Source organism: Canis lupus, chromosome 3 (assembly GCF_011100685.1).
Source record: "Canis lupus familiaris isolate Mischka breed German Shepherd chromosome 3, alternate assembly UU_Cfam_GSD_1.0, whole genome shotgun sequence".
NCBI classification, from domain to species: domain Eukaryota; kingdom Metazoa; phylum Chordata; class Mammalia; order Carnivora; family Canidae; genus Canis; species Canis lupus.
This window is the reverse complement of record NC_049224.1, coordinates 13,914,113-13,931,484: the sequence shown is the minus strand read 5'-3', so window position 1 is coordinate 13,931,484 and position 17,372 is coordinate 13,914,113. Positions and strand designations below refer to the sequence as shown.

General features: G+C 40.2%; 2 protein-coding genes across 6 annotated transcripts in view; one reads left to right on the top strand and one right to left on the bottom strand.

Moving 5' to 3' along the window:
• The window catches only part of SPATA9 (spermatogenesis associated 9), a 111,192-nt gene extending 95,583 nt beyond the window's left edge, over positions 1-15,609 (bottom strand). For 3 of the 4 annotated variants that reach the window (XM_038532306.1, XM_038532308.1, XM_038532312.1), the window contains exon 1: positions 15,110-15,290. The gene's annotated coding sequence lies outside the window, so the exon portion shown is untranslated. Of the gene's footprint in view, positions 1-15,109; positions 15,291-15,503 lie in introns of those variants that run through there. The other variant, XM_038532305.1, reaches the window with a different exon arrangement.
• Positions 14,562-17,372, top strand: part of RHOBTB3 (Rho related BTB domain containing 3) — a 54,673-nt gene continuing 51,862 nt past the window's right edge. For both annotated transcript variants that reach the window (XM_038532302.1, XM_038532301.1), the window contains exons 1-2: positions 14,562-14,716; positions 15,028-15,253. In XM_038532302.1, the coding sequence (XP_038388230.1) occupies positions 14,715-14,716; positions 15,028-15,253 (228 nt within the window). In that variant the 5' untranslated portion in view covers positions 14,562-14,714. The remainder of the gene's footprint in view (positions 14,717-15,027; positions 15,254-17,372) is intronic.

Here is a 17,372-nt window from a genome sequence, read left to right as displayed (position 1 = left end):
AAGGAGTGGTTCAGAGTCCTAGTGCTGATAACAGCTGGGGTCATAACTATTCTTAGGTCAGAAGGGGTAAGCAGAACCCAGAGGGAGAGAATTGCATGAATAGTTAAGTCTCCTAGGAATAGTAGCCTTTGTTTGTTGTGATGGTTAATTTTGTATATGGACTTGACTGGGCCATGGTGCCCATGTATGTGTCAGACTTAGTCTGGATTTCTGTGAAGATGTTTTCAAATATGAAATTAACATTTATTAAAATATTTTTTGAGTAGAATTGACACACCATGTTAATTTAGTTTCAGGTGTATAACATAGTGATTAAAAAAAAATAACATAGTGATTCAACTTCTCTATACCTTATGCTATGCTCATTACCAGGGTAGTTACCACCTGTCACCATACACACTATTACAGTATCATTGACTATATTCCCTATGCTGTGCCTTTTATTCCTGTGACTTATTCATTCTAGATCACCATTTAAATCAGTGGATTTTGAGTAAAGCAGATTATCCTCCATAATATGGGTGGGCCTCACCCAGTCAATTGAAGGCCTTAAAAGAACAGACTAACCACACCCAATCAAGAAGGAATTGTGGTAGCAGACAATCTTTGGACTTGAATTGCAGCTCTTCTCCAGATCTCCAGCCTGCTGGCCTACCATGCAGATTTTGGATTTACCAAACCTCCATAATTGCATGAGCCAGTTCTTTAAAATAAGTCTCTCTCTCCTTCTCTATCATATGTGTGTATCATATATATATATATATATGAGATATACATATCTCAGTTCAGTATATACAACAGTATTATATATATAAACACATGTGTAGACACACATGTGCGCACACACACACCCTATTGATTATGTTTCTCTGCCTAACCCCAATAATACAGTTGGTAATAAAACCAACCCAGCTAGCCCTGGAGAGACTCTCTAGGGGAAGGAGGCAGGGAAGGAAAATATCCTGTTTCATTCCACTTCCTCTGATCTCCTGTTGATAAATGCAAGTAGAAGCTGGAGGTCAAAGGAACCTGTTGATATAGTTCATACAAGCTAGCTTCCCAGTGTATAGAGCAGAGTAGAGAAGAGAGAAGAGTGGGCCTAGGGAGGCAAAGAAAGCTAAAATGTTATAAAGAAAAGGTGGGAAATTATTGCCATAAAATTCAGAATGGTGGTTACCTCTAGGAGGGTGAGAAGGGAACTATCTAGAACGGATACAAGGGTTGGGGTATTTCCTTATCTGAATGATGGTTAAATGAGTGTTTGTTTTATAATTATTAATTAAATCATGCATTTATGTTTTGTATTTTTTGTATATTTCATTGTTTAAAAGTTAAAGAAGAGAACAATACTGAACAATAAGAACTTGTATGATACTTGAGTTCTGAAAGTCATAATTTTCCAGGTGAGCAAGTTTGTAGCACTTAAAATAGTCTGTTTAAAACACTAAAAATTTGTTACAAACAAGCATACAAGTTCTGACAAGTGAAAGAATTAAATAACTCAGGACTAAAAGATATTTTCTTTCAAAAAAAAAGTTGCTTCGAGCCAAATAGGGAAGAAAAAATAGTAGCTAGAGACTTGGACGTGTTTAAATACTGACAGTAATGAATAGTAGAAAGGTAAATGTTGAAGACACCAGAGAAGAAAGGGGAAACAGACGGAGTGCAGTTCCTCCAGTGCCGAAAGGAGAAACACACATAGCACTACCAAAGGGATTAGCTTTAAATAAGATGAGGGATATTTATTGCACTGTGACTGAAGGAATAAAAGAAAGATGTATATGGCTGCATATAAATTTGTCAGTTTAGTAGTGGGAAGCTGAGGGGAGTCCCCCATCTGATGCTTCCTTCTTTTCTAGGACAGAAAACAAGAGGGAAGAGAAGTCAAATCTGAGACAGAAGACAGGGAGAAGGTTTGAACTACTTTGGAGAACAAGAGCAATAACCAGGTTTGCCAAGAAGTACCAAATACCTAATAGAAGTTGGAGACTGTGAATTTGTAGCACTATCAATCTGTATGATGACTTCTGTAGCAGTATTTAGCACCCCATATATGGATGGAGAAAAACCAGACACCTGGATTGATCCAGGGTTGGGGTTTGGGACTGAAGGACAATAGAAAGGAATGTGAGGCTAAGGACAAAGAGACACACCATGGGATCTCAAATGGATGGGGCAGAGAAATGAAAACAGAAGAGGGTGAGCAGAGAAGAACACAGAAGGGTCAAGGGTTTGGATGTTATATGAGAGCATGAATAGGGAGCAACTGAATGATGAAAATGGAAAGATGGGAGTGTGTATAGGTTGTAGAATATCTGAATGTGAAACAGTTGCAGGTAGTGATAATACCTAGGGACTGGCCATGGGAAAGGAATGATGAAGTAGAGTGGAGGTGAAGGTCATCAAAAATGAAGAGGCTAAGCAGTTGAAAGAGTAGTTCATGTGGACACTGACATCATGGAGGATCATAGATATATTTGCAGTCGAAAAACAGTGCACAGTGTAGGATAGGAGGTCAGGGGTGGGGGGTGTTGACTGGGAGGTTGCTAAATGACAGCACCGGGAGGTAGAAGGAAGCCACAGAAGCTGTGGCTCTAAGGGTCAGAAGAAGAGTTCTTCAGAGGCTAGAGGAATAATGGTCCGGTTCTCCCCTCTACCTCAGTTGGGATTCCAGAACATAAACTAGAAAAGTGTTGCCGGAAAAAAATGTGTGGGCAAACCTAGATGACCAGGATAAGTTATAGTTAAGCCTATAATAAGGATATCAGGAAATGGGGCATATTAGGTTAAACTGGCTATAAAGTTTTCAAGAAGAATTCACTCTAGAAATGCCCTGATTTTGAGTAGTGGGTGGTATTGGTATCCCAGATTGCCCAGGTTGGCTCTGGAAGATTCCAAGTTTTTAGATCACTCCCTGATATGAGAACCCAGTAGTAAAGAACACATGTACATTAAACACAATTGTTTGCATACTAGTTCAGGGGGTTATCAGAGTTCTTTGAAGCTCTAGGTTAAGAACCATATTTAGAAGATGGCTTTGTACATATGGCTATTAGATCTTTGTGGCTAATTCCATCATGTAGATAGATACTAGTCTCTCCTTAGGCTGCAATTGCCAATCAGAAGAGAAAACTTTAGAAAATTGATCAAGTTATAATTTGGCACAATTTTCCAGTTTTCTCTGGAAAATAATGTCTCTTTAACAATTCAGTGCTGGCATGATTCCAATTAAAATGTTTGTTTATATATACAAAACTTCCTGGGGATCAAAATGACGTGTATCTTAGGTGCTTAATAAATGTTTGCTGAACTAAAAAATAAATAAATAAATAAATAAATAAATAAATAAATAAATAAATGTTTGCTGAACTGAAGGGATAAGAGCTGGCTTCCCATGTAGACTTTCCTACAGGGAAAAGAACATGTTGACTGCATATCATAGGTTTCTAGGCCCTTTGATAGTTACTCTTCTCATTATGAATGAGCAAATTGGTGTTCTAGTTTATACACTGGCCTCCTGTGCATTGAGTTAGCACGAACTTCATCCCTCGAGTATGATCAACTCTGGGCACCCTGACAAAATTAAGTTTCTGGACTTGCAAAACTGAGGAATGAGCCCTGGAAAATGTGACTTGACTGAGGCAATATCATCCTGAGGCCAGCCTGCGGGGCCCAGCTGGCCTCTCCCTATGACACTTCTAACTTGGTTGTTTAGAACAGCAGCTCTATTGAAATCATTTTTACCTCCTGCAATTAAAATCTTTGAGACCATGATAGAGTTGTTAGCAAAATATTGCTGTAATCTCAGCTAATGTAAGAGGACTAAGTCATTTATTAGAAACCATAGTGAGTTAATAAAACAGAGTAGCTGAAAATGTCTCCTAATTCTAGAGTCTAGGGTGGGGAGTTATTAACAGTGTATATAATTTGTGACTGTTCATGGGTAGTGACCTAGTAACAGACTGTTCCATTTTAAGGCTACTGCTAGTGAGTACTAAAATGCTTGTAACAAAACAAAGCAAACTCTGCTTTTTTGTCTGGTTTGTTTTGTTTGTATTATACTTCATTGCTTCTTGTGTTATGCTAGAGTTGCACATTTCTGAGTGTCTCATTCTTCTTGTTCATAGAATCATAAACTTTTCCCACAACTCTGAAGAGTTGGACGTAATGACCAGTAAAAACAGGATTTTTTCAATATGGCAACCATTCCAATAACAATTACTGATAATTCTTTTGTTTCTCTTCACCTATAAAAAAGATAACTAACTAACCAGTTCAACAAAATGTCATTTCTTGCTAGATTTTTCACTAGAAGAAAGGAGTTTTCTTGCCCCTCAGAATTTTGTAAGTTCTCCTAATGATTTGCTAATTTGGTGTGTGTGGGGGTGGGGTGGGGGGAGGCACAGTATAAACATGCACATCCTTTAATTTTACCTGCTGATAAGTAATTTAATCCTTATTTTTATGTTAAATCAGCAAGGATATACTATGGCTTAAAGGCAAAATGTGAGACTTTAAACAAAGCCCTGGGTTTGCAGTGGGGAAGGATGGGAGTTTAGGGAGGGATATTTGGGGCAGGGGTGTTGGGGGGTTGGGGGGCTGTTTAGGTTCTTCTCTTTTGGGGGATATGTCAGTGGAAACTTTGAGAAGCCCTGCTTGCCACTGGGATTAGTCCAGAAACATATTTGCTTTGTTTCTCCTATTTCCCTGGGAAAGGTCTAGATACTTTTGAATGAAAATACTGAATTTTTCAATGTACATTAAATTGCCCTTGTCCCACTCTGGTGCTAAAACTGGAAGGAGCTTGTAACACTAGACCATCTTGAGGAAGAACAGTGGACACACCCCTTCATTAGTGGAAGTAGTATTGGCCCTGTAGAAATGGGGGCAGTTACTGATTGGGAGGGAGGTTTGGATCTGGCTACAGTAGGAAAAAAAACTGGTAATGTAACTAGAAAGATGATAATAACTATGCAAGTCCAGATATTTTAATTTGAAGATGAGAAGAGAGAATATCAATCAAAAATAATACTGAAGTCCCAGATTAAGATGTAAAACATTGGGCTCTAAAGAGGAGCATGGAAGTTACTGTCAGTAAAAATATGCCCAGAGGATCTCTGGAAAAGGTGAGAATCGAGACAAAAGGAAGAGAAAAAAAATGTCCTTAAGCTGAAAATTTTAAATGCCTCGCTAGGTGATGTTAGAATGCCAAAAGGACTGTTTACTAAGAATACAAGCTGTTAACTTAATATGTAATGGTATAAACTGGGTTCTTCTTAGGAAAAAAAAAAAAAAAAAAACCTCTAAGAAAATTTTATTTGTTCACTGTAAAATAGAGTTTTTTTTTTAATTATTTATTTGAGAGAGAGAGGGAGAGGGGAAGAGAGTGCACAAGTGGGGGTGGGTGGGGGGGAGAGGCAGAGGGACAGCAGACTCCCCACTGAGCAGGAAGCCCAACTCAGGGCTTGATCCCAGAACCCTGAGATCATGACCTGAGCTAAAGTCAGATGCTTAACCAACTGAACCACCCAGAGGCCCTTAAAATAGAGTTTTTAATGCAGTCAGGATTATAGACTTGGGAGTGAAAAGTAAAAAGCAAGGTGAGAAAAATAAGCATCAGAAGTATTGTATGAGGGCAGCCTGGGTGGCTCAGCGGTTTGGTGCCGCCTTCGGCCTAGGGTGTGATCTTGGAGACCCAGGATTGAGTCCCATGTCGGGCTCCCAGCGTGGAGCCTACTTTCTCCCTCTGCCTCTCATGAATAAATAAAATCTTAAAAAAAAAAAAAAAGAAAGAAAGAAAAAAGAAGTATTGTATGAGAGCAGAAGTCAAGTGAATTGGTTTGTCTAAGCCATTGAATGAAAAAGGAGAACATTTCAAAGCAGCCTTGTGAAATGCTCAGTTGGGATAATGCCCTGTGGATGGTTATAGCAGAGATGCAGAGCAGGGATGCAGAGCAGAGAAGGAGTAAGAAATGAGGAAGACTTAAGAGCAATTTACCATTGTAAACGGCATAACTTTGAGTACAGTTAACACTAGAGCCAGATTATAGTAATATCGAAAAAAAACCCTATTTTTAAATGTATTAGAGATCTTCAAAAAGGTCTATCAGCAAAGTGTTACACAATTTAAATCTACTATTCTATATTTCTCTGGCTACAAATGGAAATATTCTACAAATATTATGCATAGATAAATAATACCCTCAGTAATGTTTGGTAATGATACTTGAATATATATTTTTCAAGGACTAAATAACAAAGCAGGCATTTTAAAGGCTGAACAACCAGATTTCTTTGAAGTTCAATCCTTTGAAAAATGCTGATAGAAACAAGCAGTCCTGGTTCAAAGGAACATATGCTCTGGTATTTTTAAGTAATATTTTAACTGGAAAGCAGAACAGTTATTTGAAAAACACGATTGGGCACAATGATAGAGGTGGGTGGATAATGTTTATCCAAACAAACATTTGAACGTTTTAGACCTTTTCTGAAAGAGTTTAGGGTAGTTAGATTTGGCATATAGATATCATTCTGATTTTAACTTGGCTTCTCCAAACAGAATTGATAATACTGCAGCCTTGCTGTTTAGAAGAAATACACGAGAGGAAGTCTGTCAGCTACTTCTCTGGGAAGAATTACCCAGGTAATAAAATTAATAAAGTCAACTTTTCTTACGACCGACTGTATTGTTACTGACCCTGGTTGATTTTTGCTTACGTTACTCTGTGTGAAGTACATGCAGGCTCTTGTTAAAAAAAAAAAAAAAAAAGCTAATCCTGAACTTCATGATTTTTGTGTAAATTTGCAAGCTTTATCTCCCACTAGATTGTATTAACAATACAAATACATTTTTCACCACGCTGGTTTCTAGGCCCATAGGTCTTTAGTTTATCTATGTTGCCTTCTCCTATCTCCTCTTTCCTTCCTCTGTCCCAGCCTCCCTCACCCCACTAGCCAACCCTGATGCCCTATTTTGTATCCTGGCACAGGACTCCACTCAGTGTTTTCTTAAGCTTGCTCTCTAGAGCACAGCCTTAGGGCCAGATTCATAGTCTCCAAACTTTTTTTGACTGGAGGACTTTATAAGAAAGTATTTTTAATACATTCTCAATATCTTCATAAATGACACGCATATATTCCTGTTAATACATTAAGGATACAATATAACATACTGAAACAGAAAAATTTCGATGAGATAAAGATGCAAATCATATTATAAATAATTTTAAACTATATTAATAATACAAAATACATTTACTCTAAAATGTTACTGTTAATAAAGAGTTTTAGAATAATAAAATGTGCTTGGTATTTTTTAAATATTGGTTTTATGCTTTGTGATACAGCTTACACAGATGTCTGCTTTTTTAAAAGATTCATTAATTTATTTGAAAGAGAGAGAGCAAGCACAGGCAAGCTGGGGGAGGGCAGAGGGAGTGGGAGAGAGAGAATCCTGAAGTCGACTTCAAGCTAAGCATGGAGCCTCACTTGGGGTTCAACCCAGGACCCTGAGATAATGACCTGAACAGAAACCAAGAGTCAGACACTTAACCAACTGAGCCGTGCAGATGCCCCCAGATGTCTTCTTTGACATTCAGTTTATTTAAAGTTTCTCTGAAAAGGCTTACAAAGATACATGGATTTATTTTTTTTTAAGGATTTAATTTATTCATGAGAGACACAGAGACAAAGAGAGAGAGAGGCAGAGACACAGGCAGAGGGAGAAGCAGGCTCCATGCAAGGAGCCTGATGTGGGATTCGATCCTGGGACTCCAGGATTGCACCCTGGGCCAAAGGCAGGGGCCAAACCGCTGAGCCACCCAGGGATCCCCAAGATACATGGATTTAAATGGAAGAATTGTTTCCTTAGATGCGTTACTAACTCACAATAATTTTTCAGTCCCACTTGTTATGCAAAGCTTTTGGTTAATATCTAATGAATACATTTCCAATTTGCTTGTTACTCATTTGTTTTTATACTCCAATGAGAAGCTATTGTAAATGTTCATATTTTTAACGAATGGCTTCAAACTGAGTGGAAATTTTATTTGGAAAATGTTTAACTGGGTTAAAAAAATCTCTGAGTTTTATAGGTTACATGCAATCTTCTATCACAAAAATTACATAATGAAGGAAATATTTTCAAACATCAACATAGTACAGTGGGTAAGAGCATAGACTCTGGAGCCTGTCTACTAAATTGGAATCCCAACTCCTCTATTCATTGCTTGTGTAACCATGGGCAAGTTACTTAGCCTCCCTGTGCCTCAATTTTCTCTCCCATAAATTAGGATGGTAATAGAACCTACTCAACAAGGTCATTATGAAAACTAAATAACTAGTAAATTAGTAAAGTACTTAATATAATATCTAGCATATAGTGAATATACTTACATATGTAAAGGATTAAGGGAAGAGGAGTTATGCCCTGCCGTTAGGGGAGTGAAGTAATTACAATTACTTTTAAAGTCAGTTGGGTATTATCTACCAAAGTTGGACATACACATACCCTGTGACCTAGCATACCCCAAGTATGATATATTTGATGAGAATGGTCCTCGAGGCTTTGTTCGTAATAGGCTAAGCTACAAATAATCTTTTTTTTTTTTTTTTTTTTAGCTACAAATAATCTACATGTGCATCTATAATTGGACGGATAAGTAAGTGGTTTTGTATATATCCACTGAATGCTATTCAGCAATAAAAACGAAAAAGAGGAACCAACCACGGCTACATTCACATGAATATGACAAATTATGATGACCATAAGAACCAATACACGAAAGAGTATATATAGTGTGATACCATTTATAAAAAGTTCACAAGAAGCAAAACAAAAACGTTTGCTTAGGAATGCACAGATAGTAAAATCATATAGAAAAAAAAATAGTCATCAAAGTCAGGCTCATGATTATCTCGTAGAAAAAAAGAGGACTGTAACTGAGGACAGGCACCGGGGATGTGTGTGCATGTGTGTGTGTGTGAGCACGCGCCTGCACCCTTGCATGAATGCTGAAAATACCCTCTTTTCTGATTCGGGAGATGTTTAGGAATGTTTATTTTATAATTATTAACTTGGGTTTTAGGCACTTCTCTGTGTATGTGTGTTATATTTCACAATGAAGAAATTTTTTAAAAACTCTACACAAGTCTTTTTTGCACAGCATTAACTGCATTGTTAACATCTTATAGTGCTATGTCTTTGGCCCTAACTTCTCTGCTGGAATAACTGCCTGTAAGATGTACCATGAACGAATTTCATGTGGCTGCTCTCAACTGTAATCTTAGCTTGGAATCTTCCCTTTTATTTACTTTTTCTTTATAAAAAAAGTTTTTAGTCAAAACAACTAGTCCATCAGTGATTACACTTACATAAGTTTTGCACAACTAGGCTTTATTTTTAAAAATTCAATTATTACTTAAAATACCATTTAAGGAAGTAGCAGAGAAAGCTTTCTTCTCTACTATAGCTTTCCTTTAGTGGCTCACAAAAAATGTCATTTTAAAATGCATTTCATTATTGAAACATAGTCTAGTAAATACCACACTGAACTAGAATCTATCTAATGTAACAGAATCTACCTACCATAACGTGAGACGTATTAAAAACATCTGTGCATTCCATTTAACTTTATAGTAAACTTAGTACTTGTGTCTTAGGGTCTTTAGCAGTGTTTTACAAGCGTATTCTCAAAGTAGTCACTGTCAGAGGAGTGCAGTTGTTTTTTTCCATTTGTGTTCCATGTTTAATTTCTGACATTTTCATCTTGGCAAGAAGGAAACTATATTCCTAATCGTATGTTGCTTTTTCTTTTTTTAAGATTTTATTTATTTAATCATGAAAGATACACACACAGAGAGAGAGAGAGAGGCAGGCAGAGGGAGAAGTAGGCTCCATGCGGGGAGCCCGACGTGGGACTCGATCCTGGGTCTCCAGGATCATGCCCTGGGCCGAAGACAGGCGCCAAACCGCTGAACCACCGGGGCTGCCCACGTATGTTGCTTTTTTGACTTTCATTGTTAGAAAGCTCAGAAGAGGCTTTTTAGCATTTATAATATATGAATTTTCTTTAAAGTACTGACTTAAATAGTACATTACTAAACATACTGGGGGTATTGTGGAGTTTTGCCGTCATGTTTGGATGTCTGCTTCTTAAAAGGCTAGCTAATTTTAATCAGTTCAGAATATCATCACCTATTAACTATGATACACAGGGTAAAGCAAAAGTAGATGTATATTCATATTTAAAGCAATATTTTTTCTAATTTCAATGATTATGGCCACCTTGTCAGATCTGATTAGTCATTAGTTTTTTACTTTGCAGTGTAGCTTCCAAAGGGCATCAGAAATGTCAGCTCAGCCAATTGTGTTTGCCTATTCTTGCATTATGATCACTATCTCCATTGGTCCATGCTGTAACAGCTAGTTTACTTAAACATCATACACAAATCCACTTAGATACAGAAATTGCACCATGTGGCAATATATTGAAAGTGAACAAAGGAGAACGCCTTCCCTCCCCTATCATGTGCTGCTGTGCTCCCACCCTCTTCTAGGTGCTCGCCCACTTATGGAGTAAGTGGGGATGCTGGCACCAGTCCTCACATTCAATATGAGTAAAGCTTAATTTCTTTCCCTCTTTTTTGGTAAAAAAATATATGTGTTTGTACATAGAAATGCAAATACTTTATTCTAAAATTTCAAGAGTTGCTTTCAGCACCCCATTTTGGAGATCCTTGCTCTAGATAAAGGTCTTAAAATTTGGGTCTTTAAATTTTATAAATCCTCTCTTTTTACTGAAAATAACTTGAAACTCTAATATTAGATGCTAATAACATAGGTTTGATTGACTTTGAGATGGGAAGAGGTGATGTTTAGACCTCTCTAGGCATCTTTCTCCCCAACCTCCTCAGGTTGGAAAAAATTTTATGCCAACCCTAGTTCTTCAGACCTACCTTTAGTACTAACATTTGCTTCTTCTCTAGTCATTAAGGAATCAGCATATTTTTCAAAGGCTGGTATATTAATATTCGTGATCTGGGGATCAGTAATAACTCACTGAATTACCTCACACACACCTTACACTCATATGTGGCTACATTTTATCTGGTAATGAGAACATCTGTTAGAATGAATATAAAATGGTGGCATTTCAGCTGTGAAAATAGGAAAATATATTGTTTGGGCTGGAGGTGCTTGATTGTGTGTTCCTCAGTGACTTTGAGATTGGAAGACGTAATTTGTGTAATTTGTTACACCCTGGTAAAAGTAAATTTTTAAATAAATGCTACTGAGGGGAACTACAAATATATAAACCAGGAAACATTGTCAGTAAAAGGAAAATAACCATAAAAAAGTAGTCATAAGATAATTCTGGAGAGAATCTTTAAGATATCAGGAAGTGGACCATCTGTGATTTTGTATTAGCCAAGTAACACTAGCTGCTGTAATAGCTGACCAACCAAAATGTCTGGCTTAACTCAGTGAGGATCTATTTTCTCACTCATGTCTCAGTACAATGCATGCTGTGAGGCAGCTCTGCTATAACCACGCATTTGGGGACCCAAGCTTCCTCCATGCAGCAGACCAACAATTTGCTTCAACATTGACCTCGCTTCATCCAATGAGTAGAGAGAGGGATAAAAGAGAAGTAAAAGGCCTTCTCCTTTGTTCACTTTCAATTTATTGTCACATGGTGCAATTTCTGTATCTAAGTGGATTTGTGTATGAAAAAAGGCATACTTTTCTTAACTGCTTATCAGGGATTATATTCTACTGCCAAAACCTAATCATAAGGCCTCACCTACATGTAAACACTTTGGGAAATGTAGTTTAGCCCCAGGTCCTGTAAGAGATGGGTTTGGTGAGCATCTAGCTGAGCTCTGTTGTATATACAGAGGGATTCCTGACCCATAATTGAGAAGCATCAGGCCTAACTTTGGAAATCTTCTCTTTGGAACTCACTCTCTTTTTCGCTTGCTGTGGTAAAGGAATTTGCACACCACTAATTTAGCTGTTCCCTAAACAAGCCATGATCTTCCATGTCTCTATACCTTCACATGTGATTTGCATAGGATGTCTGTCCATTCTTTTTAAAACTCTTTCCCTTTACCTCCTTTCTCTTCTTCCATATCTAGCAATTCCTCCCCATCCTTAAGACCCAAGACGATGTTCTTCTTCTATGAACTTCTCTCTGATGGCACACAGGCACGGATCTTTTCTTAATGTTCACTGAACTTTATCCTTGTACTTTGTACCTACCTCTGTTACTGAATGTGTGAGCCTGTATTATAATTATTTAAGGAACCAGTATGTTTTCAAAGGATTGGGTGGTTAATATTCACAAATAGTGACCATTAATTATAGACTTAGTTTCTCAAAGGTAACACTTGAATCTTACCTTAGTATCTCCCATGCCTGCCTAGCACAGCCTGGCTCAGTTACTCAATATCAGAGGAGAAAATGAATACTGTCTCTCTTCCTGCCAGTTGCCAGTCCCCCTCCCCCCTTTTCATATGGTTGTAAAAACATAGAACATAAAATTTGCCATCTTCACCATTTTTAAGCATACATTACCGTAGTGTTTACTATATGCATCTTATCTCTAGAACTTCTTCATCTTGCAAAACTGAAACTCTACTCCTTGAACAACTCTCTATTTCCTCCTACCCCCAGCCCTTGGAAACCACTTACCATTCTTTCTGTTTCTAAGAGTTTGACTACCTGATGTGAGTAGAATAATGCAGTATTTGTCTTTTTGTGACTGACCTGTTTCACTTTAGCATAATGCCTTCAAGATTCATTCATGTTGTAACATATGACAGGATTTCCTTTTTTCAGTCCAAATATTTCTTTTTTTTTTAAAGGTCCAAATATTCATTGTAGGTACATACCACATTTTCTTTATCCATTCATCCATTCTGGTGTCTTTGTTTTTGACCTATGGTTACTTGAGGGGACTGACAAGAAAATATATTTTCTGTTGACCCAAGAGAAAAGGTGATCCTATACTCTTAAATATTTCAGGATGGCTTATATTGTAGAGACTAAAAGAGAAATTATACTTAGAGCGAGGAAAATTAGATTTAAAAAAAAATCAGTGACTACAGAAAGAATGCCTCTTGCTGTACGCTATGAGCATGAGAAACTGTATTATACTGCTTCCAACTGAGCAACTAGGGCCCATCATAAAAAGCTGTTCACATTCCAAAGGCCTCTTACCCTAGTCTTTTCACTGCCCTAGTCAGTACCTCAATACTTCTTCAGTACCTCATATCCTCAAAATAGCTCTTTTGAGAAAAGAAATTTTAAAGTAGGCCAAAAATAAATAAGGAAAGGGATAAAAAACTCAACACAGAGCACTTGTGAGAATTTTCATGTTTATGGAGAAGCTGAGTCCCACAATAACCTCTGGCCCTTCTTCTCGGTATTAGTGAATTCCAGTGTTCATTTGCATTAAGTTAGTTTGGCCCTTTAGCGACATTCATAACCTTTACTTCAGTGCGTTATCATGAAAGAATCTAAAGTATCCTTGCATTAAGCATGATCGTTATTTTTTCAGTTGGTCTAAGGATCTATTAATTAAATATGTAGCTTTAACGTGTACTGAAAACCTCCAAGTAAGCTAGCATTCATCTTGTAAACAAGTTAAACACCCCACACATAACTTCTTTTTAAAACCATCGCAGTAAGAACCCCAGCACTTAAAAAAAAAAAAAAGAAAAAAAAGGAAAAAAGAAAAAAACCTAACCCTGCAGTTTTGGTAAAATATGCCAAATATAGCCTGAAATAGTAAATAATCCCTCAAAAGCGATGTTAGCAAATTAATTGGTGTGTGAACAAAGACCCCTTTCTACACTAGCATGAATGTTGCCTTTATTTTTTTTTTCTCACAAGTATGATTTTAGAAAACAGCTGTAGTGCATGTTGACAAATGACAAAGCGGCAGACGTGGTAAAACATTTTCCGTCAAGGCCAAGGGGGGTGGGGGGGAATGGGGCTGCCGGAGCGGCCAACGGGCTTGAACGCCTAGCTTCCCTAACCTCTTCCCCCAGGCTTTAGGGAGCGGGGGCCTCAGCGCCCCACCCCCTTCCCCCGGCTCCGGTTACAGCCTCTCGAGTTGAGCAAACTTGCTGCAGGCGGATCGGCGATCAGGAGATCTCCGGCTTGGGCGCTGCATTTATTAATTTATATTGCGCGGGGCCCTGCGCGGGCTGCTCCTTTGTACCCGGCGCCGCCGCCTGGGCCGGGGAGGGGGGAGCGCGCCCGACCCCCGAGGCCAGCACGTGCTGCGCCCGCCCGCCAGGCCCGCCGAGGGGGCGGAGGCCCCGGCTTCTCTCCGGAGCCGCTCTCCGCCAGGAGGAGGGGCGGCGGCGGCGGCGGCTGGAGGCGACAGCTGCCCGGCCCAGGGAGCGCGGCGGGACCGGCGGCCGCGGCGCCCGGCCACGGGGCGGCGGGAGGCGGGAGGCGGGAGCGGCGGGCCGCGCGGGATGGCCCCGGGCCCTTCCTGACTGGCTGGCCGCGCGCACACGGCCCGGCCCGCACGTCCCCGCCCGCGGGGGCCCGCTCTGCGTCGGCCGCGCCGCGGTGGAGGCGCGCGAGGGGGACGCGGCCGGGGATGAGCTGACTGCGGGGAAACAGCCGCCGCCGGGCCCCGAGAGGCCGCCGGAGCCGCTCGCCTCCGAGTCGCCGCCCTGCCCTTGCATCCGAGATCATGTACGTACGCGCCGCGGTCCTGCCATTGTCTGCGCCCCGGCGCGCGCCGTGCGCCCCGGCCCGAGGGGCTCCCGCTGCTCCCCGCCGCGCGCCTGCTGCCCCCCGCTCGAGGGGCCCCCGCTGCTTCCCGCCACGCTCCTGCTGCCCCCCCCCGGCCCGAGGGGCCCCCGCTGCTCCCCGCCGCGCGCCTGCTGCCCACCCCCCCCCCCACGCCCGGCGGGTCCCGCTCGGACCGCGCTCCTGCTCCCCACCCCGCCCGCCTGCCCCGCTCGGACTGCGCCTGCTGCCCTCGCCCCCTCTCTGCGGTGCAGGTCCATCCACATCGTGGCGCTGGGGAACGAGGGGGACGCGTTTCACCAGGACAGCCGGCCGTCGGGGCTCATCCGCACTTACCTGGGGAGAAGCCCGCTGGTCTCGGGGGATGAGAGCAGCTTGTTGCTGAGCGCGACCAGCACGGTGGCGCGGCCGGTGTTCACCGAGTATCAGGCCAGCGCGTTCGGGAATGTCAAGCTGGTGGTCCACGACTGTCCCGTCTGGGTAAGCGGCGGCAGCTGCTCCGTGCCCAGACGGCGGGGCTCTGCTTCCCGCCCCCCCCCCCCCCCCCACCTCCTCCTCCTCTCTCCTCTCCTCTTTCATGGATGTGGACCGGCTGGGTCACCTGGGTAGAGTTTTTAGACATTTGGGGGCAAATCTTTGTCTTCCTTTGTTTCCCCAGGCAGGGGGCAGCCCTGGGGGAGAACAGTCGTGGAAGGTGAAAAAAGCCCCAGTGGCAACATGGAGCACTTACTCGTATGCTTCGCCGCCGTAGGCTGTCCCTTGGTAGCTGGCAGTTGACTGTGACAACCCCCAGGGACAGGGTCACTAAGCTTCACCAGCAGAGAGCAATGTTTTTTCATGCCTACCCCGTGGGTGATAGTGTAATATTAGTGTTCTAAAAATAAAGTCCTCTGTAAGCTTAACTCAAGCAAAAATAAATTTCACTGGGACAGTTCAGGACTAGGACCCCTGGAAAGGAGAGGAAGACACAGGAGCTGAGAATGGATTTTAAACCACTCCTTTATAAAGCTATCCCCCTTTGGACATTTTAATTAGCGTTTTTAATTTTAATAATGCGGATACTCCTGAGATATTAGCTTATTTGTTTTCAGTGACTCATAAATCAGAAATAAGAACGCTGGTTGGAATTTTCAGAAAGCTTTAAAATTTGCAATAATTAAAAGAAGTATAAAATTCTAGTCTGATTCTTAAGTGCTTCATAAAAGGAGAAAATATATTCTGAAGTTGATAAAATTCTACTCTGATTCTTGAGTGCTTCATAAAAGGAGAAAGGACTCTTTGACACAAATATTTTCAGTAGGCAGTATAATAATACACAGTAACTATTTAAATGTTTTCACTAAATCTTATTTGAAAATTTCTGATTCTTTACTGCTTTTGGAGTTATAACTAAAGCTGAAGATTGTATTTTTTTTGAAGGTTGTATTTTATAACAGAAGAAAGCTTAGTGTCTGAAAAAGAGTGTAAATTATCTTTATGTGAGATTTTACATTTTTTTAAAAAGACTTTGTTATTTATTCATGAGAGAAACACAGAGAGAGGCAGAGACACAGGCAGAGGGAGAAGCAGGCTTCATGCAGGGAGCCTGATGTGGGATTTGATCCCAGGTCTCCAGGATCAGGCCCTGGGCCGAAAGCAGGCGCTAAACTGCTGAGCCACCCAAGGATCCCCAAGATTTTACATTTAAACAGCAATTTTAAAAAGCTGAATTATGTGCTATAGGGAACTAATACACGTTTCTAAAGGAATGTGTGGAATGTAAGTAGAAAAATTACTTATGCAAATTACAGGAAGAAAAGATCTCTACCTCAAATGATCAGTTAAAGGATATTTCTGTTAATGAGCTGAAATAAATGAAAAACAGGTTTGTTTGTTTGTTTTCAATAAGTGGGATGGCATTAAACTCCCTTTTATGACAGTGATGATGCCAATCTTAAGAAGCATCGGTAAAGAACTTACTGGCTGGATTCCATGCGAGCAAATGAAATACCTCTTTTATTTTGGCCATTTCATTGTGAAAAATCATACAGTCTAAAAACTTACTGGGTTTACATGCAGTTGAACAAATGATGTGAATGAGTGAATAGAGTAAATAAGTAAATTGGAACAAATGAGTGAATAAAGTAAATAAATGTAGAGAAAATAAACTGAATTAGGATGTTAGGATTACCTTTCCTGTTTTTTTTCTTTGAGCTGTTAACTCTTTCCTGTTTATGTTGTTAATTTAGCAAAAAACAGTACTTGTAATCCCATGTATTGTAGTAAATGAAATCTTCCAAATGTATTAAAATAAGCCTCTGTAGTCTAGATTTTTGCCTTATACTCAGCGTTGTTTTTTATCTTGCTTATCAACTTTTATGTGTTTAGACTCTGGTCCTGTTTAAGGCATTAAGTTTTGGTACATGTTTTTGGGTTATAAAGATCTTCAAGCATTAGGGAACATACTTATAGAGCTTCTCTTTGTAAGGTGCTTCTCTTTTCTTAGTGGTAAGTAAAAGTCCATCAGAGATATTCAAGTTGACTGTATTTATCAGCTGATACTTGATGTGTACTGAAACAGTATATTCAGTATAGCAAAACAGCACAGGTTTGGATATTT